This window comes from Podarcis bocagei, assembly GCF_964188305.1.
Source record: "Podarcis bocagei genome assembly, chromosome: 18".
In the NCBI taxonomy this organism is placed as follows: Eukaryota; Metazoa; Chordata; class Lepidosauria; order Squamata; family Lacertidae; genus Podarcis; species Podarcis bocagei.
The window spans coordinates 6,979,652-7,007,566 of NC_138144.1; the positions used below are offsets into that span (position 1 = coordinate 6,979,652).

At 45.6% G+C, this 27,915-nt stretch overlaps 2 protein-coding genes across 2 annotated transcripts in view; both read right to left on the minus strand.

Annotated features, from left to right (window-relative positions):
- Positions 1 to 1,722: 1,722 nt before the first annotated feature.
- Positions 1,723 to 27,915, minus strand: part of LOC308577467 (vomeronasal type-2 receptor 26-like) — a 42,528-nt gene continuing 16,335 nt past the window's right edge. Inside the window, exons 2-7 of the mRNA XM_081177676.1 lie at positions 8,293 to 8,734; positions 6,640 to 6,931; positions 5,534 to 6,343; positions 4,607 to 4,834; positions 3,466 to 3,592; positions 1,723 to 2,781 (exon numbers count right to left, since the gene is read on the minus strand). Coding sequence (XP_081033802.1) covers positions 1,883 to 2,781; positions 3,466 to 3,592; positions 4,607 to 4,834; positions 5,534 to 6,343; positions 6,640 to 6,931; positions 8,293 to 8,519 — 2,583 coding nt within the window. The 5' untranslated portion in view covers positions 8,520 to 8,734 and the 3' untranslated portion in view covers positions 1,723 to 1,882. The remainder of the gene's footprint in view (positions 2,782 to 3,465; positions 3,593 to 4,606; positions 4,835 to 5,533; positions 6,344 to 6,639; positions 6,932 to 8,292; positions 8,735 to 27,915) is intronic.
- LOC308577745 (vomeronasal type-2 receptor 26-like) lies at positions 14,818 to 21,194 on the minus strand (the record flags this gene model as incomplete). Its single annotated transcript, XM_081178171.1, has 6 exons — positions 14,818 to 15,929; positions 16,615 to 16,741; positions 17,754 to 17,981; positions 18,679 to 19,488; positions 19,785 to 20,076; positions 20,968 to 21,194. The coding sequence occupies 6 exons, from the start codon at positions 21,192 to 21,194 to the stop codon at positions 15,031 to 15,033; spliced, it is 2,583 nt and encodes an 860-aa protein (XP_081034297.1). The 3' UTR covers positions 14,818 to 15,030.

Here is a 27,915-nt window from a genome sequence, read left to right on the forward strand (position 1 = left end):
AGAAGGGGAAGAAATGGAGGCAGTGAGATATTTTATTTTCTTGGGCTCCATGACCACTGCAGATGGTGACAGCAGTCACGAAATTAAAAGACGCCTGCTCCTTGGGAGAAAGGCAATGGCAAACCTAGACAGCATCTTAAAAAGTAGAGACATCACCTTGCCAACAAAGGTCCGTATAGTTAAAGCCATGGTTTTCCCAATAGTGATGTATGGAAGTGAGAGCTAGACCATAAAGAAGGCTGATCGCCGAAGAATTGATGCTTTTGAATTATGGTGCTGAAAGAGACTCTTGAGAGTCCCATGGACTGCAAAAAGATCAAATGCATCCATTCTTAAGGATATTAGCCCTGAGTGCTCACTCGAAGGACAGATCGTGAAGCTGAGGCTCCAATACTTTGGCCACCTCATGAGAAGAGAAGACTCCCTGGAAAAGACCCTGATGTTGGGAAAGATTGAGGGCACAAGGAGAAGGGGACGACAGAGGACAAGATGGTTGGACAGTGTTCTCGAAGCTACGAACATGAGCCTGACCAAACTGTGGGAGGCAGTGGAAGACAGGAGTGCCTGGCATGCTCTGGTCACGAAGAGTCGGACACGACTAAACAACTAAACAACATCAAATGGATGATAGTTTGACAAATAAGATATCAATGGTCTCCATTCTTCCTGAAAAGATTCGTCCTCATGTTTAGCAGGTAATTTCACCATTTCAACATATTCCCCCAGTTTCAAAAGCCAATCCTCCCTCTTTCCACTTCTGTGCAAATAAAGTTCTAGCTGCTGTGGTTGCAAACATAAATAACCCACTCAGCTTTCTGTGGGCCTTTAATTATTAAATTTATATAGGAGCCTTCTTTGGATTGCTACAGGTAGAATTGCTATAAGAATAAGTGTTTAGTAAGCTTTCCACTAGTCTGGAGAGATGAAAGTCTAAGTAGGATGCAATCTTGGCTAATGAATCTAAATGCTTCATCAGTGGCTGTTCTGTCAATTATTTTCACTTCCCATCTGATCTTGGTTTTGCTCTATAAATGGGGCCTGAATGGGAGGAACCTGAGTAGGAGGAGGAGGCCTCTCGCTCTTCCTTCCTGACTGAGCATAAGATGCCTCCTCTGAAAAGGTTTGGCAGGCAGGGAATACAACTATCTGGCTTCGTCTCATTGATTACCTCCAATGCTAAACTTGTTGCTGGCTCACTCGTAATCTGGTGATCCACTCAACATCAGTGCACAATGTGTCATATCCTGGACAACGCAATAAAATCCATTGTACTCCAGTCAAGGCTTGGCTAAGGTCAGTTGCTACTCTTTGGAACAGGGAGCAGAGCTTACACAATACAGAAATTAAACCAGCAGACTACGGAAGAGAACTTAAATGAATTTCTCAATTTATTAATATACAAAGTTTAGGAGAATGAAATGATGTGAAGTGAACTTCTGAATGATTCAGTATACCGGTAGAAAATGGAGCACAGGTATTTGAATATCTAGAAATGACATAACTAGAAAGTATTGTTGAATATCAGAATTGATATGGTTAATAGCAAAGCAAACAGACCAAAAAAACCTAACTCCTATCTCCCTCTAGACTATCTTGTTGTGAGAGAAATATAAGTTCCCCAAACACAAAATTATTAAAAGATAATAGTTTACAAACTACGGGCAGTACACAAGGGCTCTTTGTAGTCATGGGCAAAGCAAGGTAGCAAAACATTTCCTCCCATCTTCCGGTTCATGTGAACAGAACTACATAAAAGTTGGGCTAAGAATGAACACAATCTCTTTCAGAGGTGGAGAAGGAGCAACATGGATGAGCAGGTGTGTTTCCTTTAGGCACTTCTTGACATCAGGAACATGGAATGTTTTAAGAATCAGATGTCCCCTTAATTTCTGGTTGTCAGGTGCTCCTTTGTGTTCAGATCAGGCCTCAGCACAATAATGTAGCACTTGGGAAGGAAGATGCAGCCCAGAAGCCCAGCGCTGGAGGCCAACATAGAGAAGATCTGCACGGCCACCATGTACTTGCCCTTGGTGCTCAGGTAGGTGGGCACAAATGACACCCAAACACTACAGAAGACCAGCATGCTGAAGGTGATCAGCTTGGCTTCGTTGAAGGAGCCGGGCAGCTTCCTGGCTAGGAAAGCCACCGTGAAGCAGGTGGCAGCCAAGAAGCCCAGGTAGCCGAGGACAACGTAAAACATGGCCACAGACCCTTCGTTGCATTGCAGGATGATCTCTTCCACCTGGGAGTGCATGTCAGGCTCTGGGAATGGGGGAGAAGAGCCCAGCCAGATGGTGCAGATGAGAACTTGCCCCCCAGAAGAGGAGATGACAATGGAGTTGGCCAGACTCTTGCCCAGCCATCTCCTCACCCTGTTCCCGGGCTTTGTGGCCAGGAAGGCCAGCACCACCGTGATGGTCTTTGCCAAGACAGAAGAAACAGCAACTGAGAAGATGATGCTGAAGACCGTTTGTCGGAGAAGGCAGGTCTCTTTCCTTGGGCGCCCGATGAAGAGGAGGGAGGACAAAAAGGAAAGCAGGAGGGAGACGAGCAGGATGTAGGAGAGGTCCCGGTTGTTGGCTTTGACTATGGGAGTGTCCTTGTATTTAATGAAGATTCCCAACACAGTGCCTGCTGTTATAGATAAGAAGAGGGCAACGGAAGCTAAAAACATTCCTAAATATTCTCCATAAGTCAGGAAGGTGATAATCTTGGGGACACATTGATCTCTGTCCTTGTTTGAATGGTGATCTTCTGAGCATTTGGTGCAATGTTCTGCATCTGAGGAAGAGGAAAAAGAGTGGCTGCAGCATCACTTACATCCCTAATGATCTGAACTCAATTACATTTTGAAAAACTCTGTGGTGGACCTCAGGAAATAAGAATGTTATAATAGGTAAAGCAACATTGTGATCTAGGATAAACTGAGTAGCAATGAGCACTCCACTTCTGTTAACTGCATTTTTTTGGATCCTGCCTAATCCTGAAGAAACAGCTCTTTAATTTGACATTTTAAATGCAGTTTTCTGTTGCTTCCATGCAATGTTCATAGTAGTGAGATCAAAACAGTCCATTGATTATGTAATAATTTTCATCTGAAGTATTGTTTATATTTTTTGCGCTTTTGCTATTAAAAATTTGCTGGTTTGCATCACCTGTCCATTATTTTTTATAAATATCAAAATTATTTCCTTTTTGGTGTGACTTGGTATAAAAAATAAAAAAGGAATGTTTGTGGGAATTCCTCTCACAGCTGCCCACTTTCAACCCCAGAGATTTCTTCCTTATGGCCACCCTCCTTTCAACGCCCTTCCTGGACGTAATAAAGTTGATTAATCCTATGGATGTCGAGGAAGAATCCACATTCCCCAATGTCTGCAGAAATCTCACAAAAAGTGTTTGGGACTGGATTTCTGACCTGTGTTTACTCTCTCCAGAAATACCTTCCCCCTTGGAGTCACCCACCTTCCTGGGCGGAGAAGGTCCCTTCCGCACACCGAGCACAAGCATAGCAGCAAATGGGCTTTTCTTCTAGAACCACCTTGGCATATCCAGGTCGACATCTTTCTGTACACCTGGAACGAGGCACGGCCTAACCAGGAAGACAAGAAGGTGCAAGAAAGAGGAACAGTTAGGAGTATTTGTTTGTATGTAACTCACTCATAGAGTGAATTCAAACGGATCTCTGGACTGCAGCCTTTGACCCCCTCATCAGGGTCCTTTCAACCCCCCACTGACCATTGGGGTGACCAGAATATCTTGTTCTTCATAATTCATTCAGGACAACTGAGGTTTGCGCCACAGAACTCTCTTTCCTCTTCTCTGTTTACCTGCTTCCCTGTTTAATAAATCTTCAAAGAAAATGGCAATGGAGTCTGAAATGTGATTTCCCCAAAGTTCAGGATTCTGATAATCTCTCAACGACTAATTAAGACACATTTATTATGACTTTTCCAAATATTGGTTTTCCTCACTCTGTTCTTGAGGCATGCAAGGTTTCCTCTTATTGCTGATGAATGTCCTAGTTATTTCTAGTTCATATGTCATTCCTTAACATTACCTTACATTACAATAGGGTTTGTTTGTTTTTAACTTCTCATCCTTCACCAACAGCTGTGCGCTTCTCAATTCCTGCACGTACAATAGTTTAACGTTTGCAACATCTACAAGTAAGCTTACTCCACAAATTAAAAAATCCACAATAAATTAGTAATTATCATTTCTAAAATAAATTGCTTTCCATCCTCCTGCATGTATGATAACCCAATAGTTCACTTTTACTAGGTATTTCCCCTTTCCCCTAGGTGTTTTCCCTTTTCTTCTTATCTACGTAGTCCTTTCTGTCGAAGATTCTGTCCAGAATTTTTAAATTCTCTGTCTGGCTTGGAAATAGATGATGTCTTTTCTAAGGACCTCTGGGCTCTATCCTTTCTGTGAGCACCCCAAATTCCCTTCCTATCTCAGCTGCTGTGGAAAGAAGGAGTGGTGGTTACAGTTGTTATTGGACGGTTAAGACATCATTGGTCAACCTGATATAGCCATTTTGCAGCAGTTGTTCAAGGAAAGCTGGGATCTCCTAGCCTCCCCTCTCTGTGATTCCCCTTACCTTGTTGAATTTCTTGGGCCACTCAATGGCTTCTGGGTTAATGGTGAACTTTATGCTAGCAGATGTCTCTCTCCTTATATTCCCAATTTTCACAACGACATGAGACTTATTGGGAGACATCACCCAGTTCATAATATCGAAGTCTCCTGGTAGCTCCCAGTTCTCATCCAAGCACAGCCTGCCTCTGGAAGTATTCAGACACCGGATTTCTCTCAAGAAAGGGAGAAGCTGGAATGACAGGGGAAAGTACCAGCACTGAGAAAGCTTGAAGCCAAGATGGATATCTCAGTCCTACTCACTTCAACCTCTTATGATTTGGGGCCTGCGTGTATCTCATGTAGACTGGAATTCCTATTCAGCCATTTCTATTACTACAGAGCCTGCAAGTGCCCCAATTTTCCAGGGACATCCCTGGATTAGAGACAGTTTTCCATTTGATCCTGGAATTTCCCACTTTTCCTTAGAATGTCCCTATGTACATTGGAGAAATGTTGGCGGATGTGGAGTTACCCAACCCACAAGCTGTCCAATCCTATATAGGGAATTTTTAAATGTTCAATATTTTAGTATGAATTTCTTTATTTTGGGAGCTGTTCAGAGTGCTGAGGCAACTGAAGAAGATCTATAAACAGTGCTATTCTAGAAAAGAAGGTGCCGGAACTCTCCATGAACACCTCCCTCTGAGAATGGCAATGGCACCCTCCTGAAAGGTGCCAGAACTGAGTTCCAGCGAGTTCCCCTCTGAAAGTAGCCCTGGCTATAAACAGTAAGATTATCATTATGGAATGGGATGGTTCTATTTTCATCAGAGATATGTTGGGCGGTCTGCTACTATTACTAATACTAACTCTGATATTTTATAGGTCTATCCCCAGTCAAGATCAGCATCTGTGTGGACTGCAGTTTGCAAAAAGGGGAAGGAAATACCTGCCACGGCTGTAGCCTTTGGGGTCCCCATTGCTCTCCTTCCTCCACCATCAGCCTCCTCTGGGATCTAGATGAAAGCGAAGCATGCAAGGCCTGAGCCACAGCTTTAACATTGATGTAAGTGCTATAGCTGTCAAAAGACAGGACTCTCTCACGCTCCTCTTGGGGTAACGACTCCAGTTTCTCCTCCTCTCTGCATCTTATCCTGCCTTTCACGGACAACAAATGCTTTGAATATGAACACTGAAATCCTTCATCCAAAGAATCCACAAGATTGGACGGCGATTTATAGTTGTCACCTTTGCTGCTCCTTATTCTGGTCTGAATTGCAAAGGACAGAGAACCATGGAGGCACTGGAATATATTTGGAGGTATCTTAAAGTCAGTTCTAATTTCTAGCAAAGCTGTTGTGATCCAGACTTTTGCCCCTATTTCCTTCTCATATGCCGTGTTTATTGCCAGGAGTAGAATGATGCCCATTGCATTGGTTGCATAGTAAAAAAATACCCCAACTTGTCTCCATAGGAAAAAAGGTTCCCCAGGCCTGATAAATTGATCTAGATCATTTTCTGGTACTTTTTTTGTTAAAGCAATGCAGATCCCTTTGCTGAGCAGCAGAGGTTTCACAGCGCTCACAAATCTTTCTCCATTGTCATTGTCTGGAGTGAAGAGGCCAATCCACGTCCATCCGAAATACAGGAGCAATTCAACAATCCCCTGGTACTGACTTTCCTCTTTGGGAGTCATCCGGTAGACAAAAGGGAACAGGGTTTTACCTTCGAGAACCTGGGCAGTGAAGCCATAACTGATCTAGCAAGGAAAGCAAAAGATCACCAATTTATTTTACTTTCAGCATAACGGGTATTTAATCATATGAAATGCCTGATATCTATCTAAATCTCTGCTGGCTGAGGCTGATGGGAGTTTTAGTCGGAAACATCTGGAGGTGTCAAGTTGGTGAAGGCTCAGTTTTGAATAATGGATGTTGAATCCATAGCTCAGGATTTTCCCATTTTTAAAAATATCCCCACTTGACCCCTCCAAAGAGAAAATAGAATTTTACGCAGCTGAAATCCTCTGTGCTTCCATGCTCTCCCACTACTTACCTGTGGGATTTTGTAGATGCCTGACAAGGCTGAAATCACTCTTGAGATGAAAGTGTTGCTTCTTTCAAGAACAGCCAGCAGGTGATTCTGTTCTCCACAGTGATAATTGGGAATATTGCGTCCACTGCCTGCAAGCAGCTCTAGCATGGCGTCCGAAGTCATCCTTGCATCGCAATGGTTCTCATAGAGGTTGTAGCCCAGGGTGATGTTGGGTAAGAGCCTGAGATCCTGGTTGATCTCTTGGATGGTGAACAGGAAAGACAACATGTACCAGAAGATCCTAGTTCCGTCCCTGCAACAAATGAATTTTTTAAAAAGAGTGAAACTGGCATTCATACGAATTGGGGTGGGAACATTATATGATCCAAAAAGATTAGTATGTATTGATTAATCCTATTGCAGTAATATCAAACCATTTACAGCCTAGTATAGAATAAAAATTTGGAGATGTCTAGTTAGAAATGAGACCAGTTTTGTGTGTGTGTGTGTGTGTGTGTGTGTGTGTGTAGAAAAGGAATAATGACCGCTCCCCGCTTAAAACGGGGGGCAGCCTTTGCGTGGACGCGTGCAGCCCCTAGATCTGGAGCGGCCCCAACAGCATAGGCTTGGCTTTGCCTTCCCTCAGGTGGGATACCTGGAGGTCTCCGCCTACCTCAGTCAGTTGTCCAATCCCACCTGGGGGAAGCGTTGCCAAGGAGACCAGGCCAGGTAGGGGAGGGATTACCTGCCCACACAATAGAGGGAAGATCTTACCTAGGATTCCTCACTTGGCTCCAGAGCTTCTCCCACCCTACCCACCCTCAGTTAATGTCTTATTTTGCAGGTTAACTTTTCTTCACAGGTTTTGCAGGTTAACTTTTCTTCACAGGTATGCGGGCGCTGCTACGTTAAGGTCGCTGTTAAAGGGCCAGAAAGGAATTTCCCTGCATTGGCAGGTTTCGCCTTTCCCGTAGCAAAACGTCACAACTTTGGCGGTATCAGGCCTTGGGCGGAATCCTTTTGTCCATCTTCATCTTGCGGCGGCGATACCAGGGTTCCCCGTTAAAGGGGTTTTCTGAAGGGAGGCTTTGGCCGTACACCGAAAGGTCGTCATTGCTCTCTCCTGCAGCGGCGGCGTTACGGGGGCGGCCATCTCTGCTTGAACATATGTTCTCCAGAGCCGGCCCATCCCCCCCCCACACTGGATAACCCTGATGCTCCCTAGGTCCTCGGCTGGGGACCGGGGAGGGAGAACGCCCAAAGCCTGAGCCAAGGTCTACCCACATTTGAAATTTAATAAAGTTGTGTCAAAAGTTTGCACTGAATTTCCCCACCTGCAGGAAGCCATGAAACTCAGGCAATTTCCAGAGCTCAAAGGTTGAATTGCCTGAGTTTCATGGCATCCTGCAGGTGGGGAAATTCAGTGCATCCATAGGTAGGAGAGTGTTTCACTAATGAAGACCCAGGGAACAAGGAAATGGGAGAGGTTTGGGTGGAATCTTTTAGTGGACCCCCCGCTCCCATCAGCCCAGCCAGCAAGACCAATGGTCAGGGTAGGGTAGACCTGCAACATGAGGACAGCCTTGGCTCCCTAGCCCTGAGAAAGGCGCTTTTTCCTTGATAAATAGGAACCACTAGAAGGACTGGAGGACCGTGAAACTGTGAAGTACATACTCTTCAGTGCTGGCGAAGGGTGTCTGAGAAAAGACATATGGAGTTTCCTTATATAAGCGTTTTGGAGAGATGATCCCACTCATGAGAAACTCTCCAGGCCGGTAGTAATTGCGAGCATCCGTTTGATCCCTGACCAGATTCAAGGGGCATTTCGCCCTGTGGTTCCCGCAGACTCCAAAGGGCATCATGAGCAGCAGAAGCAGCAACAGAAGGAGCAGGGATCTCATTCTGGCTCTGCCTCCTCCTCCTCTTACCTGCCAAGGAGACAAAACAGAAGAACCCAAAGATTCTTGCAAGACCAACCTGGGTGGGCTTTCCCAATCTGGATGGTTTTCAACTATACCTTCGGAGCTAGGAAGCACAAGGCAGGCACACCCCTCTTTCGCCAGCTCTGCATCTTGACTCAGTCTGTCTCCAACACAGGAAATATTCTCTGTACCAACTTTTTCTTTCCCAGACACAGCGCAATTAATATTGTCATGTTGCTTTCCGAGGCTCATGCAATCTCCCGAAATATCTCCTGAGCTTTCAGAAGATGAGATGACTATAATTTTGATTATTCCAAGTGGAATAAGTTTCATCACAAAAACTTTCTGGAATCCTGAATGGCTCAAGCGGCAGGTGCAGAGCTGGAGAAAAACAGGCTTGATTCTAGCCGATCCCTTCTGATGAAACTGATGGAATATGATGAAATGTCTAAACTCAGAGGACAAAATGATGGATTGTTTTTTTACAATCTTTATCTACACATTAAGAAATACACAAATCAAACATATTGTTCTGTAATGAAAGAAACAATTTACACAAAGAGAAAATAGAAAATAGAAAAGAAGGGGGGGAAAGAAGAGAAAGAATATCGAGAAATAGAAAAAAATAGAAAGTTAAAGGAAGAATCTTATCAAATACATACAGTTTTTTAAGAGATACAAACCATCAGCGACATTTGTATAAACATATATTTCCATCAAGAAGTCCTTTTAATCTTCACCTTATCAATTTCTCCTCGCTACTCTTACTTTTCTTATTTATGTCTAATCTCTGGTTTTATTCCCTGATTTGTTAATAACTTCCTTCTACCTCTATACGGTTCCTAATTCCTCATTTCTTAAAATTTCTGTGTCTGTTCTCATTGTACAAAAGACCATTCTCTTAACTCTGTGGAATTTAGTCTATGCTCCACCGAGAGTAATCATGGGGAACATATTTCATCATGTAATTTTAATAAACATCCTATTCATTTTCCTGAATGATTTCTTATTGATTCTCTTAGTTTGGCTAATTCCAGATATAAGTTTCATCACACTAACTTTCTGGATTCTTGACTGGCTCAAGCGGCAGGTGCAGAGCTGGAGAAAAACATGATGGGCAGAAGTCAAGGGGTGTGTTTGGGAGTTGGAAGTTTGGCCTGAACTTTGCTCCCAAGGAGCAAAGAAGGAGCTGGATCCGACCATCGACTCTCCTTCCTTGGAGGTTTTGAAGCAGATGTCGGACAGTCATCTTTTTTTGGGGGGGGGGGTGGAGCGTGTTATTGGGTTGGTGTTTTTATTTTGATTATATATATTGTGGCTTTATATTTTGATTTTGTTCTGTGAACAACCATGAGGCCTCTGGGATAGGGCAGTATATAGATTCAAGAAATGAAGAAATAAATATCAACCAGTGGAGAATGCAGAGAAATACCATCCTCATTACTGTCAACGGGATACATGGCGGTGGGATCTTGTTTCTTTGAGGCTTCTAGAGACAGAGACTGGTGGAGCCTGCGATGGGGAGGGTTTTCTCAAGCCCACCCTCTGGCCACCTTGGGTGGGTCTGGGCTGCTTGATTCCTGCCGCTCCCTTCTGGTTCTCTCAATGAAGGGAAGTAGCTCCTTGGTGGCTTCAAAGCCACTTCAAGTGAATTTCCACCCCATCTTTGAAAGGCTTCTCCAACAGAGGGAAGCTCTCTGGGGATGGTTGAGGGGAGAAATGTTGCTCTGAAATTTCGACTCTCCCTTCCCCTTCGACATGTTCTACGGAAGGAGACCTTCTGTTGCACATGGAGCCAACTTGCTCCTCGTCTTTGAGCAGAAACTTCTCTTCTTGTAAACAATTGTGTGTGCAGAAGCCAGGTGTGACGGAAAAGTTGGTTCCATAAGTATTTCTTTTTTACTTTTTTCTCCTGCCAGGAAATGGTGAAAGAACGGCAGCCTCTGATTGGCTGAGGTTCCAGGAGGGAGAGTTTTAAAAGAGAGGCGTTGGAGGGAGACAGGGAGTTGGGCTGTTGAGGGTGGTGTGGTTGGTTGAGTTGAGCTGGTTGAGGAAGGAGGTTGGGAGTTAGGTAGGGAGATAGGATAAGAGTCAGGTTGATATACAAAGAGTGTTGAGGAGACCGAGCTGGTTCTGGAGAAAACGTCCACTCCACTGTACAGTGAAGGACTGAGTGTTGTGTCTGAGTGTAGTGTCCTGCGGGAGTAATAGGACCAGATCTTGCTGGGAGACTGAGGCTGAGACAGAAGTAGGAGCTGAGGTCTACTGAGGTCTCAAACTAGTCTGGAGGGGAGAGACTCTTCTGAGGAAAGAAGAGACCTCCAAAACCCAGTGAAGGAAGGGTGCGTGTGGTGAACCCTTAAGACTGTTACTGAAAGTCCCTCAGGAGCTGGATTTGTTAAAGGGGTGGGTAACTGAAGGAAAAGAGGGACGCGGATGGTGCTGTGGTCTAAACCAAAGAGCCTAGGGCTTGCCTAGGTCGGTGGTTCGAATCCCTCTGACGGGGTGAGCTCCCGTTGCTCGGTCCCTGCTCCTGCTAACCTAGCAGTTTGAAAGAACATCAAAGTGCAAGTAGATAAATAGGTACCACTCCAGTGGGAAGGTAAATGGCGTTTCCGTGCGCTCCTCTGGTTCTCCAGAAGCGGCTTAGTCATGCTGGCCACATGACCCAGACATGCTGGCCACATGACCTGCGGACAAACGCTGGCTCCCTCGGCCAATAAAGCGAGATGAGCGCCGCAACCCCAGAGTCGTCCGCGACTGGACTTAACTGTTAGGGGTCCCTTTACCTTTAACTGAAGGAAAGTACCGCCTTAGAAAGGAACCAAACTATAAAGCTGAAACCTGTGAAAACGAATTGAAGTGAACTAGCGTATTATTACTGAAGTAACCTAAGTTTCTCCACTTGTATTATACTACCTGGTTTTAAAACAAATCTTTATTGTTATTTTAAAAACATCTGCTCTGCTTGAGACTCCAGCTCACTGGTTATCCCCCACACCTAGGTCCCCCACAGAATAGTCTGGGATAGTTAGCATTGGTTTCAAGGGTGGTTCAGTGAGGTGGGGGCAATATATGTAAGAAAGAGCAGGCACATTGAGGCGCCAAGACCGTTGCACCAGGCTAGCATTCTAGCAGTTTTATTATTCTTTATCCATTTATTTATTAGCATTTACTCCTTACTTACTTACTTACTCATTTCATTTGTTTCATAAAATCCACGTACCGCACGTTTAGGCCAATAACTCCCAAAGCGCTTTACGTAAAGATAAGGCAGGACAATCATAAAAAAGTTTACAAACTTACTTCAGAACATACAAAAAGTTTAAATAATAAAACAGGCTCATATTACCTCAACTTCCTAAGAATCTGGATGGTTCCTTAATAAAAATATATTTAAAAAAAATAAATTTAATAAAGTCTCCATAGATATTCCAAAACACTTTTCTTCTTATACAGTTTGTAAAAATAAATACGTAATTTCTTCTTGACTCCCCACCTCTCCTTTCTCAATGTTTGTTTTTATTACTCCTTTTTATCAGATGTTTTAAAATATATATGCTTTTATTATGTAAGCCCCCATGTCGTATTTCAATAATCCTCTGCCTTTGACTTCATGTATGGATGATGGTTTGACAGATAATATATCCCTGGTCTCCATTCTTCCTTAAACAATCCATCATTTTGGATGGTAATTTCACCATTTCAGCATTTTCCCCCAGTTTCATAAGCCATTCCTCTTTGGTGGGGAACTCTTTCCATTTCTGTGCATATAAATCTCTAGCTGCTGTGGTTGCACACATACATAAACTAGTCAGCTTTCTTAGGACCTTTATTTATTAATTTTATATTGCACCCTTCATTGGAATTCTACAGGTTGAATTGCTATAAGACTGAGAACTTAGTAAGCTTTCCACCAATTTGAAGTGTTGAAAGTTTAAGTAGGATGCAATCTTGGCTTATTAACCTATTCTAAATGCTTCATCATTGGCTGTTCTGTCAAATATTTTCACTTGCCCATCTGATCTTGGTTTTGCTGTATAAATGGGGACCTGAATGGGAGGAACCTGAGTTGGAGGAGGAGGCCTTCCAAAAGTTAAAATTATAAAACAGAATCAAATTACCTCAACTTCCTAAGAATCTGGGTGAATGCTTTCTTTACTACATTTTTTATAAAATTTATAATTATTATGTCTCCACAGATATTCCAATCACTTGTCTTCGCATACAGTTTAAAACAAAAAAACAAAAAACCCCACACAATTTCTTCTTGACTCCCCACCTCCCCTTCTCTATGTTGGTTTTTATTACTTCTTTTTATCAGATGTTTTAAAAAACATGTTTTTATTATCAAAGCCCCAATGTCGTATTTCAGTCATCCGCTGCTTATATTTCAAATCCTGCCTTTGACTTCATGTATGGATGATAGTTTGACAAATATCAATGGTCTCCATTCTTCCTGAAAAGATTCATCCTCATGTCCTCTTAGTTTAGCAGGTAATTTCACCATTTCAGCATATTCCCCCAGTTTCATAAGCCAATCCTCCCTCTTTCCACTTCTGTGCATATAAAGTTCTAGCTGCTGTGGTTGCATACGTAAATAACCCAGTCAGCTTTCTTGGGACCTTAATTATTAAATTTATATAGGAGCCTTCATTGGATTGCTACAGGTTGAATTGCTATAAGAATAAGTGTTTAGTAAAGACTCTCCTCCTGGAAGAGAGGGGAGTGGTTGTGGGCGGGAGCCCGAGCTCCGCCTCTAGCGGGGGGCGTTAGCCCCCTGCCTCCCACTCACCTGGCTGGCGCCCACGCCCATCGGCAGGCACCCAACCAGGTGCCTCCGAGGGGGCGTGTTCAGCAGCCTTTTGCTGCGGTGCCAGCCTCTCCCCAGCCTCATTCTTCGCCATCGTCCCATCGCGATTCACCCACCCTCCACTCCCTTTGAGCTCAGGGTCTTCGTTTTCCTTGGCCTTGCTATGGACCTTCGGTTGGTCGCCCTGGTTGTCCGGGGGGCCTGGTAGGAATTTTTCCATTTGGCATTAGGCTTTTTGGTTTTTTCGCCTACCTCGTAGCAATTGTCACAACTTTCGTGGTATTGGTGGGTAGGTTAGGCATTGGAATAATGTGTTGTGGTGTGTCGAAGGGCTAGGTGTGGCCATCGCCTATGCCTTCCATTTTTGGGTATTCCGTTAAAGGAATCTGGCGGTTGTGTATTCTGTCCGATGCCTGCTTGGCAGGAGGCCATGGCACGACCCTCGGTGACATCGGGGGAGAGCCTATAGTTGGATTAGCATCAACAGGCTCCACCTACTGGTGAATAAACCCCCTTGTTTCAGACTCACCCCTCTCTGAGGGGGTGGAGTCAGCTGGCGTAATCCAATGCCTAAGCCAATACCTTTTCACTTGCTGTAATCAATAAAGTTGTGGCCTTTTCTTGCCCATTAACCTTATATCACGTGTCCTTGTGTATTCATTCCACTTTGGGGGGGATTGGGTCCTCGAACCACATGCTTTCCACTAGTCCGGAGAGATGAAAGTCTAAGTAGGATGCAATCATAGCTAATGAATCTAAATGCTTTACCAGTGGCTGTTCTGTCAATTATTTTCACTTCCCATCTGATCTTGGTTTTGCTCTATAAATGGGGACCTGAATGGGAGGAACCTGAGTAGGAGGAGGAGGCCTCTCGCTCTTCCTTCCTGACTGAGCATAAGATGCCTCCTCTTATAAGGTTTGGCAGGCAGGGAATACAACTATCTGGCTTCATCTCATTGCTTCCCTCCAATGCTGAACTTGTTGCTGGTTCACTCGTAATCTGGTGATCGACTCAACATCAGTGCACAATGTGTCATATCCTGGACAACGCAATAAAATCCATTGGACTCCAGTCAAGACTTGGCTAAGGTCAGTTGCTACTCTTTGGAACAGGGAGCAGAGCTTACAGAATACAGAAATTAAACCAACAAACGACAGAAGAGAACTTAAATGAATTTCTCAATTTATTAATATACAAAGTTTAGGAGAATGGAATGATGTGAAGTGAACTTCTAGATGATACAGCATACTTGTAGAAAATGGAGCACAGGTATTTGAATATCTAGAAATGACATAACTAGAAAGTATTGTTGAATATCAGAATTGATATGGTTAATAGCAAAGCAAAAAGACTAAAAAACCCAACTCCTATCTCCCTCTAGACTATCTTGTTGTGAGAGAAATATAAGTTCCCCAAACACAAAATTATTAAAAGATAATAGTTTACAAACTACGGGCAGTACATCAAGACTCATTGTAATCCTTGGCAAAGCAAGGTAGCAAAACATTTCCTCCCATCTTACAGTTCATGTGAACAGGACTACATAAAAGTTGGGCTAAGAATGAACACAATCTCTTTCACAGATGAAGAATGAGCAACATGGATGAGCAGGTGTGTTTCCTTTATGCACTTCTGGACATCATGAACATGGACTATTTTAAGAATCACATTTCCCCTTAATTTCTGGTTGTCAGGTGCTCCTTTGTGTTCAGATCAGGCCTCAGCACAATAATGTAACACTTGGGAAGGAAGATGCAGCCCAGAAGCCCAGCACTGGAGGCCAACATAGAGAAGATCTGCACGGCCACCATGTACTTGCCCTTGGTGCTCAGGTAGGTGGGCACAAAAGACACCCAAACACTGCAGAAGACCAGCATGCTGAAGGTGATCAGCTTGGCTTCGTTGAAGGAGCCAGGCAGCTTCCTGGCTAGGAAAGCCACCGTGAAGCAGGTGGCAGCCAAGAAGCCCAGGTAGCCGAGGGCAACGTAAAACATGGCCACAGACCCTTCGTTGCATTGCAGGATGATCTCTTCCAGCTGGGAGCGCATGTCGGGCTCTGGGAATGGGGGAGAAGAGCCCAGCCAGATGGTGCAGATGAGAACTTGCCCCCCAGAACAGGAGATGACAATGGAGTTGGCCAGACTCTTGCCCAGCCATTTCCTCACCCTGTTCCCGGGCTTTGTGGCCAGGAAGGCCAGCACCACCGTGATGGTCTTTGCCAAGACAGAAGAAACAGCAACTGAGAAGATGATGCTGAAGGCCGTTTGTCGGAGAAGGCAGGTCTGTTTCCTTGGGCGCCCGATGAAGAGGAAGGAGGACAAAAAGGAAAGCAGGAGGGAGACGAGGAGGATGTAGGAGAGGTCCCGGTTGTTGGCTTTGACTATGGGAGTTTCCTTGTATTTAATGAAGATTCCCAACACAGTGCCTGCTGTTATAGATAAGAAGAGGGCAACGGAAGCTAAAAACATTCCTAAATGTTCTCCATAAGTCAGGAAGGTGATAATCTTGGGGACACATTGATCTCTGTCCTTGTTTGAATGGTGATCTTCTGAGCATTTGGTGCAATGTTCTGCATCTGAGGAAGAGGAAAAAGAGTGGCTGCAGCATCACTTACATCCCTAATGATCTGTGCTCTGCTACATTTTGAAAAACTCTGTGGTGGACCTCAGGAAATAAGAATGTTATAATAGGTAAAGCAACATTGTGATCTAGGATAAACTGAGTAGCAATGAGCACTCCACTTCTGTTAACTGCATTTTTTTGCATCCTGCCTAATCCTGAAGAAACAGCTCTTTAATTTGACATTTTAAATGCAGTTTTCTGTTGCTTCCATGCAATGTTCATAGTAGTGAGATCAAAACAGTCCATTGATTATATTGTAATAATTTTCATCTGAAGTATTGTTTATATTTTTTGCGCTTTTGCTATTAAAAATTTGCTGGTTTGCATCACCTGTCCATTATTTTTTATAAATATCAAAATTATTTCCTTTTTGGTGTGACTTGGTATAAAAAATAAAAAAGGAATGTTTGTGGGAATTCCTCTCACAGCTGCCCACTTTCAACCCCAGAAATTTCTTCCTTATGGCCACTCCTTTCAACGCCCTTCCTGGACGTAATAAAGTTGATTAATCCTATGGATGTTGAGGAAGAATCCACATTCCCCAATGTCTGCAGAAATCTCACAAAAAGTGGGTGAGACTGAATTTCTGACCTGTGTTTACTCTCTCCAGAAATACCTTCCCCCTTGGCGTCACCCACATTCCTGGGCGGAGAAGGTCCCTTCCGCACACCAAGCACAAGCATAGCAGCAAATGGGCTTTTCTTCTAGAACCACCTTGGCATATCCCGGTCGACATCTTTCTGTACACCTGGAACGAGGCACGGCCTAACCAGGAAGACAAGAAGGTGCAAGAAAGAGGAACAGTTAGGAGTATTTGTGTGTATGTAATTCACACATAGGGTGAATTGAAACTGATCTCTGGACTGCAGCCTTTGACCCCCCATCAGGGTCCTTTCAAGCCCCCACTGACCATTGGGGTGACCAGAATATCTTGTTCTTCATAATTCGTTCAGGACAACTGAGGTTTGCACCACAGAACTCTCTTTCCTCTTCTCCGTTTACCTGCTTCCTTGCTTAATAAATCTTCAAAGAAAATGGCAATGGAGTCTAAAATGTGGTTTCCCCAAAGTTCAGGATTCTGATAATCTCTCAACGACTAATTAAGACACATTTATTATGACTTTTCCAAATATTGGTTTTCCTCACTCTGTTCTTGAGGCATGCAAGGTTTCCTCTTATTGCTGATGAATGTCCTAGTTATTTCTAGTTCATATGCCATTCCTTAACATTACCTTACATTACAATAGGGTTTGTTTGTTTTTAACTTCTCATCCTTCACCAACAGCTGTGCGCTTCTCAATTCCTGCACGTACAATAGTTTAATGTTTGCAACATCTACAAGTGAGCTTACTCCACAAATTAAAAAATCCACAATAAATTAGTAATTATCATTTCTAAAATAAATTGCTTTCCATCCTCCTGCATGTATGAAAACCCAACAGTTCACTTTTACTAGGTATTTCCCCTTATCCTAGGTGTTTTCCCTTTTCTTCTTATCTACGTAGTCCTTTCTGTCGAAGATTCTGTCCAGAATTTTTAAATTCTCTGTCTGGCTTGGAAATAGATGATGTCTTTTCTAAGGAACTCTGGGCTCTATCCTTTCTGTGAGCACCACAAATTCCCCTCCTATCACAGCTGCTGTGGAAAGAAGGAGTGGCGGTTGCAGTTGTTATTGGACGGTCAAGACATCATTGGTCAACCTGATATAGCCATTTTGCAGCAGTTGTTCAAGGAAAGCTGGGATCTCCTAGCCTCCCCTCTCTGTGATTCCCCCTACCTTGTTGAATTTCTTGGGCCACTCAATGGCTTCTGGGTTAATGGTGAACTTTATGCTAGCAGATGTCTCTCTCCTTATATTCCCAATTTTCACAACGACATGAGACTTATTGGGAGACATCACCCAGTTCATAATATCGAAGTCTCCTGGTAGCTCCCAGTTCTCATCCAAGCACAGCCTGCCTCTGGAAGTATTCAGACACTGGATTTCTCTCAAGAAAGGGTGAAGCTGGAATGACAGGGGAAAGCACCAGCACTGAGAAAGCTTGAAGCCAAGATGGATATCTCAGTCCTACTCACTTCGACCTCTTATGATTTGGGGCTGCGTGTATCTCATGTAGACTGGAATTCCTATTCAGCCATTTCTATTACTACAGAGCCTGCAAGTGCCCCAATTTTCCAGGGACATCCCTGGATTAGAGACAGTTTTCCATTTGATCCTGGAATTTCCCACTTTTCCTTAGAATGTCCCTATGTACATTGGAGAAATGTTGGCGGATGTGGAGTTACCCAACCCACAAGCTGTCCAATCCTATATAGGGAATTTTTAAATGTTCAATATTTTAGTATGAATTTCTTTATTTTGGGAGCTGCTCAGAGTGCTGAGGCAACTGAAGAAGATGTATAAACAGTGCTATTCTAGAAAAGAAGGTGCCGGAACTCACCATGAACACCGCCCTCTGAGAATGGCAATGGCACCCACCTGAAAGGTGCCAAAACTGAGTTCCAGTGAGTTCCCCTCTGAAAGTAGCCCTGGCTATAAACAGTAAGATTATCATTATGGAATGGGATAGTTCTATTTTCATCAGAGATATGTTGGGCGGTCTGCTACTATTACTAATACTAACTCTGATATTTTATAGGTCTATCCCCGTCAAGATCAGCATCTGTGTGGACTGCAGTTTGCAAAAAGGGGAAGGAAATACCTGCCACGGTTGTAGCCTTTGGGGTCCCCATTGCTCTCCTTCCTCCACCATCAGCCTCCTCTGGGATCTAGATGAAAGCGAAGCATGCAAGGCCTGAGCCACAGCTTGAACATTGATGTAAGTGCTATAGCTGTCAAAAGACAGGACTCTCTCACGCTCCTCTTGGGGTAACGACTCCAGTTTCTCCTCCTCTCTGCATCTTATCCTGCCTTTCACGGACAACAAATGCTTTGAATATGAACACTGAAATCCTTCATCCAAAGAATCCACAAGATTGGACGGCGATTTATAGTTGTCACCTTTGCTGCTCCTTATTCTGGTCTGAATTGCAAAGGACAGAGAACCATGGAGGCGCTGGAATATATTTGGAGGTATCTTAAAGTCAGTTCTAATTTCCAGCAAAGCTGTTGTGATCCAGACTTTTGCCCCTATTTCCTTCTCATATGCCGTGTTTATTGCCAGGAGTAGAATGATGCTCATTGAATTGGTTGCATAGTAAAAAAATACCCCAACTTGTCTCCATAGGAAAAAAGGTTCCCCAGGCCTGATAAATTGATCTAGATCATTTTCTGGTACTTTTTTTGTTAAAGCAATGCAGATCCCTTTGCTGAGCAGCAGAGGTTTCACAGCGCTCACAAATCTTTCTCCATTGTCATTGTCTGGAGTGAAGAGGCCAATCCACGTCCATCCAAAATACAGGAGCAATTCAACAATCCCCTGGTACTGACTTTCCTCTTTGGGAGTCATCCGGTAGACAAAAGGGAACAGGGTTTTACCTTCGAGAATCTGGGAAGTGAAGCCATAACTCATCTAGCAAGGAAAGCAAAAGATCACCAATTTATTTTACTTTCAGCATAACGGGTATTTAATCATATGAAATGACTGAGATCTATCTAAATCTCTGCTGGCTGAGGCTGATGGGAGTTTTAGTCGGAAACATCTGGAGGTGTCAAGTTAGTGAAGGCTCAGTTTTGAATAAGGGATGTTGAATCCATAGCTCAAGATTTTCCCATTTTGAAAAATATCCCCACTTGACCCCTCCAAAGAGAAAATAGAATTTTATGCAGTTGAAATTCTCTTTCCCTCCATGCTCTCCCACTACTTACCTGTGGGATTTTGTAGATGCCTGACAAGGCTGAAATCACTCTTGAGATGAAAGTGTTGCTTCTTTCAAGAACAGCCAGCAGGTGATTCTGTTCTCCACAGTGATAATTGGGAACATTGCATCCACTGCCTGCAAGCAGCTCTAGCATGGCGTCCGAAGTCATCCTTGCATCGAAATAGTTCTCATAGAGGTTGTAGCCCAGGGTGATGTTGGGTAAGAGCCTGAGATCCTGGTTGATCTCTAGGATGGTGAGCGGGAAAGACAACATGTACCCGTAGATCCTACTTATGTACCTGCAATAAATGAATTCTTTAAAAAGAGTGAAACTGGCATTCATACGAATTGGGGTGAGGACATTATATGATCCAAAAAGATTAGTATGTATTGATTAATCCTATTGCATTAATATCATACCATTTACAGCCTAGTATAGAATAAAAATTTGGAGATCTCTAGTTAGAAATGAGACCAGTTGTGTGTGTGTGTGTGTGTGTGTGTGTGTGTGTGTGTGAGAGAGAGAGAGAGAGAGAGAGAGAGAGAGAGAGAAGAAAAGGAATAATTCCTTTTCACATTTTAGACTCCACTAACAAGGAAGTCTCCTGACTCATATTATTTTATTTATCATTTTAATTAAAGCACATATTTCCTGCTCTCCATCCGCCAAACGTTAATCTGTAGGATTTAAAAAATCCATTTTTAAAACTATAGCATTCTTTAACGACAGTTTGTTGATGGTCATTTATAATATTATATCAGTATAAGGATATAATAGAAGAATGCAAGAATGCCAATGAATCTGGTCAGGGTTCAAAAGTTTGCACTGAATTTCCCCACCTGCAGGAAGCCATGAAACTCAGGCAATTTCCAGAGCTCAAAGGTTGAATTGTCTGAGTTTCATGGTATCCTGCAGGTGGGGAAATTCAGTGCATCCATAGGTAGGAGAGTGTTTCACTAAGGAAGACCCAGGAAACAAGGAAATGGGAAAGGTTTGGGTGGAATCTTTTAGTGGACCCCCAGCTCCCATCAGCCCAGCCAGCAAGACCAATGGTCAGGGCAGGGTAGACCTGGAACATGAGGACAGCCTTGGCTCCCCAGGCCTGAGAAAGGGGCTCTTTCCTTGATAAATAGGAACCATTACAAGGACTGGAGGACCATGAAACCCATCCACATATGATTTTATATACCCCGCATTCCTGGCCAAGGGTGTCTGAGAAAAGACGTATGGAGTTTCCTTATATAAGCGTTTTGGAGATATGATCCCACTGATGAGAAACTGTCCAGGCCGGTAGTAATTGCGAGCATCCAATTCATCCCTGACCAGATTCAAGGGACATTTCGCCTTGTGGTTCCCGCAGACTCCAAAGGGCATCTTGAGCAGCGGAAGCAGCAACAGAAGGAGCAGGGATCTCATTCTGGCTCTGCCTCCTCCTCCTCTTACCTGCCAAGAAGACAACACAGAAGAACCCAAAGACTCTTGCAAGGCCAGACTGCCTGGGCTTTCCCAATCTGGGTGGTTTTCAGCTCTACCTTTGGAGCTAGGAAGCACAAGGCAGGCACACCCCTCTTTCGCCAGCTCTGCATCTTCACTCAGTCTGTCTCCAACACAGGAAAAATTCTCTGCACCAACTTTTTCTTTCCCAGACACAGCGCAATTAATATTGTCATGTTGCTTTCCGAGGCTCATGCAATCTCCAGAAATATCTCCTGGGCTTTCAGAAGATGAGATGATTATAATTTTGATTATTCCAAGTGGAATAAGTTTCATCACAAAAACTTTCTGAAGTCTTGAATGGCTCAAGCGGCAGGTGCAGAGCTGGAGAAAAACATGATGATGAAAAGTCAAAAGGTGTTTTGGGGAATTGGAAGTTTGGCCTGAACTTTGCTCCCAAGGACCAAAGAAGGAGCTGGATCCGACCATGAACTCTCCTTCCTTGGAGGCTTTGAAGCAGAGGTGGGATGGCCATCTGTTAGGGATGCTTTAGCGTTGCAGAGGGTTGGAGTAGAGGACCTTGGGGTCCCTTTCCAAGTCTCCCATTCTATGATTCATTGGAGGTTTTTAAGAAGAGGTGAGAGAGTCAGGGATGGACAACAGCCAGATGAAGGAGTCCCAGCCTTGAATCCCAGGCATCCTAAGCCCTTTTAAAATGTGGGGGGAGGGCAGAGGCTGTGATTGGGTAGTAGTTTTTTATTTTGATTATATATATTGTGGTTTTATATTTTGATTTTGCTCTCTGAACCGCCCTGACACCTCCAGGGAGAGAACAGGATATAGATTCAGTACATCAGTAAATAAAGGAATAAATATGAATAAATAAAAATGAATAAATGAATAATGCGGAGAAATGCCATCCTCAGTACTGTCAACGGGATACATGGTGGTGGGATCTTGTTTCCTGGAGGCTGCTCGTCGGGAAAACATGGAAGCCGTCCTAGGTGCCTCCAAGGGAATGAGGAAAAGGACGAGGTCTCTTTGCGACTTCCTTGGTTATGTGGGTTTATTAGTATAAAAATAAAATAAATAAAATAACAAAACAAAACAAAACAAACAAACAAACCGCTCCACAGGGTAAGACTCCCAAAATCGGTTAAGACAGACCTTGAGATCTGGATCACGTTTCTGGAACGCTACAATGGAGTCTCCTTATGGCAGGAAATCCTCAACCTGTCCTCAGATTTCCAGGTTCACTGATGCCTCTGGGTCCTTGGGCTTCAGTTTATTCTTTAGGGGACGCTGGTGTGCTCGACAATGGCCAGCAGAGGTGCAAGGCGAGGCTATCACGTGGGATCTCACTTTTCTGGAGTCCCCCCCCCCTTAGTTGTGGCTGTTCACATTTGGACTGAGGAGTTCCAGAATTGCCGGGTGTGCTTCAGAACTGATAACCAGGCAGTGGTCAACATACTGGCTAAACAGTCATCGCGTTCTGAGAGAGTGTCGCGCCTACTCCGATCATTCGTCCTCCAGTGCCTCGCTTCCGAGCATTAGCTCCCAGGGCTCAGCCACTGCCAGAACCCGTTCCGGAGCACCTGTGGATCCTTGGAGACGTGAAGTGATTAAGGGAGCATGAGCATCTGTCGCACCCTCTACGCTTAGATCATATAAGAAGGTCTGGTGTGATTTCATGGGGTTCAGGTCCAAAGTATCCCCCCTTTCCACCGATGTTACACCCTCCACAGAAAACATTCTGCAATAGTATTAGCATCTGTCGCACCCTCTACGCTTAGATCATATAAGAAGGTCTGGTGTGATTTCATGGGGTTCAGGTCCAAAGTATCCTCCCTTTCCACCGATGTTACACCCTCCACAGAAAACATTCTGCAATAGTATTAGCATCTGTCGCACCCTCTATGCTTAGATCATATAAGAAGGTCTGGTGTGATTTCATGGGGTTCAGGTCCAAAGTATCCTCCCTTTCCACCAATGTTACACCCTCCACAGAAAACGTTCTGCAATACTAAACACACCTTCATGGCCTAGGCTGAGCCTCGAAAACTTTGAGGATACACATAGTCGCTATCACATTCTTTGGTAGACCCATGTTTTTCCACAGTCACCTTTGTTGAGACACCAATTCACAAGGGCACTCCGCAAAGCTATTGATGCCTGTGGTTTATCTTCCCAGGATTATGCGGCACACTCATTCAGGATTGGCGCCGCCACAACAGCTGCACGCTTGGGCCTGCCAGCGGATAAGATTAAGGAAATGGGCCGGTGGAAATCCGACGCTTATCAAGGTTACACTCGTTAGAATGCGCTCTGCTCCTTTACCTCTACTTACCCATATTTTTCTTTCCTTTATTCTCAGCCGTTCTCAGAAGCGTCTGGATTTGTGGCCATGGTATAGTCCATTCGGCCCACGTACGGCCAGTTAGCTGTGGCCTCACCCCTAACCTTGGATTGCCACCTGGAGTGCCAGTTTCCTGGTTTTCGAGACGAGGCATTGCTTATGCCATTGCTGAGAGGGAGAGGCGAGGCATTGCTTATGCCATTGCTGAGTGCGAGTTTCCTGGTTTTCGAGACGAGGCATTGCTTATGCCATTGCTGAGTGCGAGTTTCCTGGTTTTCGAGACGAGGCATTGCTTATGCCATTGCTGAGAGGGAGAGACGAGGCATTGCTTATGCCATTGCTGAGTGCGAGTTTCCTGGTTTTCGAGACGAGGCATTGCTTATGCCATTGCTGAGAGGGAGAGACGAGGCATTGCTTATGCGATTCCTGAGAGGGAGAGACGAGGCATTGCTTATGCCATTGCTGAGTGCGAGTTTCCTGGTTTTCGAGACAAGGCATTGCTTATGCCATTGCTGAGTGCGAGTTTCCTGGTTTTCGAGACAAGGCATTGCTTATGCCATTGCTGAGAGGGAGAGACGAGGCATTGCTTATGCGATTCCTGAGAGGGAGAGACGAGGCATTGCTTATGCCATTGCTGAGAGGGAGAGATGAGGCAATGCTTATGCCATTGCTGAGAGGGAGAGACGAGGCATTGCTTATGCCATTGCTGAGTGCGAGTTTCCTGGTTTACGAGACGAGGCATTGCTTATGCCATTGCTGAGAGGAAGAGACGAGGCAATGCTTATGCCATTGCTGAGAGGGAGAGACGAGGCATTGCTTATGCCATTGCTGAGTGCGAGTTTCCTGGTTTTCAAGACGAGGCATTGCTTATGCCATTGCTGAGAGGAAGAGACGAGGCATTGCTTATGCCATTGCTGAGAGGGAGAGACGAGGCATTGCTTATGCCATTGCTGAGTGCGAGTTTCCTGGTTTTCGAGATGAGGCATTGCTTATGCCATTGTTGAGTGCGAGTTTCCTGGATTTCGAGATGAGGCATTGCTTATGCCATTCCTGAGAGGGGGAGACGAGGCATTGCTTATGCCATTGCTGAGTGCGAGTTTCCTGGTTTTCGAGACGAGGCATTGCTTATGCCATTCCTGAGAGGGGGAGACGAGGCATTGCTTATGCCATTGCTGAGAGGGAGAGACGAGGCATTGCTTATGCCATTGCTGAGTGCGAGTTTCCTGGTTTTCGAGACGAGGCATTGCTTATGCCATTCCTGAGAGGGGGAGACGAGGCATTGCTTATGCCATTGCTGAGAGGGAGAGACGAGGCATTGCTTATGCCATTCCTGAGTGCGAGTTTCCTGGTTTTCGAGACAAGGCATTGCTTATGCCATTGCTGAGAGGGAGAGACGAGGCATTGCTTATGCCATTGCTGAGTGCGAGTTTCCTGGTTTTCGAGACGAGACATTGCTTATGCCATTGCTGAGAGGGAGAGACGAGGCATTGCTTATGCCATTGCTGAGTGCGAGTTTCCTGGTTTTCAAGACGAGGCATTGCTTATGCCATTGCTGAGAGGGAGAGACGAGGCATTGCTTATGCCATTGCTGAGTGCGAGTTTCCTGGTTTTCGAGACAAGGCATTGCTTATGCCATTGCTGAGAGGGAGAGACGAGGCATTGCTTATGCCATTCCTGAGTGCGAGTTTCCTGGTTTTCGAGACAAGGCATTGCTTATGCCATTGCTGAGAGGGAGAGACGAGGCATTGCTTATGCCATTGCTGAGTGCGAGTTTCCTGGTTTTCAAGACGAGGCATTGCTTATGCCATTGCTGAGTGCGAGTTTTGTGGTTTCGAGACGAGGCATTGCTTATGCCATTCCTGAGAGGGAGAGACGAGGCATTGCTTATGCCATTCCTGAGAGGGAGAGTTGCCGCGTTTGGCCCTCCTGACATCCTTATCCTTCAATTAGGGGAAAATGAACTGGTTTGCAGAAGAAGTGTGGACTTGTCGTGGCACATAAAAAGAGACTTGGATGAGATTGCTGCCTGGTGTCCCGGAACAACGGTGTTCTGGTCCTCCTTCCTGAAGAGAATAGTGTGGCACGGTGTGCAGAACTGTATGGACATTGAAAAATCCAGGAAACTCTTAGATCGTGCAATAGCCCGTTGGGTGCACTTTTTGTATGGCCGAGTCATCTCTCATGACCGTATCCGGATTGGCGACCAAGCCTTGTACCGGAATGATAGGGTCCATCTTTCAGACCAAGGGAATGACATGTGGTTAACTAGCATCAGCAGCAGCATCAGGGATTGGTTACAGCTGTGAGGGTATTGGCGGCGAGCCTTTAGGCATTGGAATCATGTGTTGTGGTGTGTCGAAGGGCTAGGTGTGGCCATCGCCTATGCCTTCCATTTTTAGGGGTATTCCGTTAAAGGAATCGGGGGGTCGTGTATTCCGTCCGATGCCTGCTTGGCGGGAGGCCATGGCACGACCCTCGGTGACAGCAGGGGAGAGCCTATAGTTGGATGAGCATCAACAGGATCCACCTCCTGGTGAATAAACCCCCTTGCTTTAGAGATCCAATGCCTAAGCCAATACCTTTTCATTGCTGTAATCAATAAAGTTGTGGCCTTTTCTAGCCCATCAACCTTATATCCCGTGTCCCTGTGTCTTCATTCCACTTCGCGGGGGTCGGGTCCTCGAACCACAATCGGTTATTATCAGTTGATTGGCAGGCCAGGAGGAAGGTTGCGCAGGGCAGCCTGGGAAGGGCAAGGGAAAGGCTGGGAGGAGAAGCCTTCTCTCTTTCTCCCTCAAGTTTATGTGGAAGAATCCAAATACGTGTAGAGAAAAATAAAATGATAGGACACAGGATCCTTGTTTGTGAGAAGAAGGGGCAGCAAAGCATGCTGGGAGGAAGGACGTGAGGGAAATGAAATGAAACTTAAGAAAGCATAATTTATCATTAAAGCTAATAAGTGAAACCTAACAAAAGACACTTTCAGATTGATTTATTCAGTTATATATTGGAAAATGGGTAAATTTCAATTAAAGGAAGCTGGATCCATGTTTGTGAGAAGAAGGGGCAGCAAAGCATGCTGGGAAGAAGGACGTGAGGGAAATGAAATGAAACCTAATAGAGGTTAATTTATTCATAAAGCTAATAAGCGAAGCCGAACATAAGACTCCTTGAGATTGAATTATGTGGTTATAAATTGGAAAAACGAGTAAATTTCAAATTTATTCATGCTGGGATTCGACCATTGGCCCAACGGAGCTGGCAGTGCATGCTGGGAAGTCTGCCGGTGGAGGCTGGCGGGAGTCGCAGGGCCTTTTGAAGGTGGCCCCTTCCCCTCCGAGGGCCACATGACCCTCCTCGTCCGCCAGGGACTCCAGCGCCTGCAGCCCGTCCAGCTGGCCAGAGTCAAGCAAGGGCCAGAGAGGCTGGCAGGGGCAGGGCCCCCAGGAGGGAGAGGGGCCCCTGGGGGGATCTGCACTCTGCACGCCCTCAGAGGCCGGAGAGGCTGGCAGGGGCAGGGCCCCCAGGAGAGAGAGGGGCCCCTGGGGGGATCTGCACTCTGCACGCCCTCAGAGACCGGAGAGGCTGGCAGGGGCAGGGCCCCCAGGAGGGACCGGGAGAGAGAGGGGCCCCTGGGGGATTTGCACTCTGCACGCCCTCAGAGGCCAGGGAGGCTGGCAGGGGCAGGGCCCCCAGGAGGGACCGGGAGAGAGGGGGGCCCCTGGGGGATTTGCACTCTGCACGCCCTCAGAGGCCAGGGAGGCTGGCAGGGACAGGGCCCCCAGGAGGGACCGGGAGAGAGAGGGGCCCCTGGGGGATTTGCACTCTGCACGCCCTCAGAGGCCAGAGAGGCTGGCAGGGGCAGGGCCCCCAGGAGGGACCGGGAGAGAGAGGGGCCCCTGGGGGGATTTGCACTCTGCACGCCCTCAGAGGCCGGAGAGGCTGGCAGGGGCAGGGCCCCCAGGAGGGACCGGGAGAGAGAGGGGCCCCTGGGGGGATTTGCACTCTGCACGCCCTCAGAGGCCGGAGAGGCTGGCAGGGGCAGGGCCCCCAGGTGGGCCCGGGAGAGAGAGGGGCCCCTGGGGGGATTTGCACTCTGCACGCCCTCAGAGGCCGGAGAGGCTGGCAGGGGCAGGGCCCCCAGGTGGGCCCAGGAGAGAGAGGGGCCCCTGGGGGGATTTGCACTCTGCACGCCCTCAGAGGCTTCGTAGTCTAAGCTCAGGGGGCTCTCTGAGCCGGCATCTCTCTGGGGGGTGAGGGGTTTCTTCCCATGGGTCAACATCCTTCTTAAATTGTGGTGCCCAGAACTGGACACAGTATTCCAGGTGGGGACTGACCAAGGCAGAA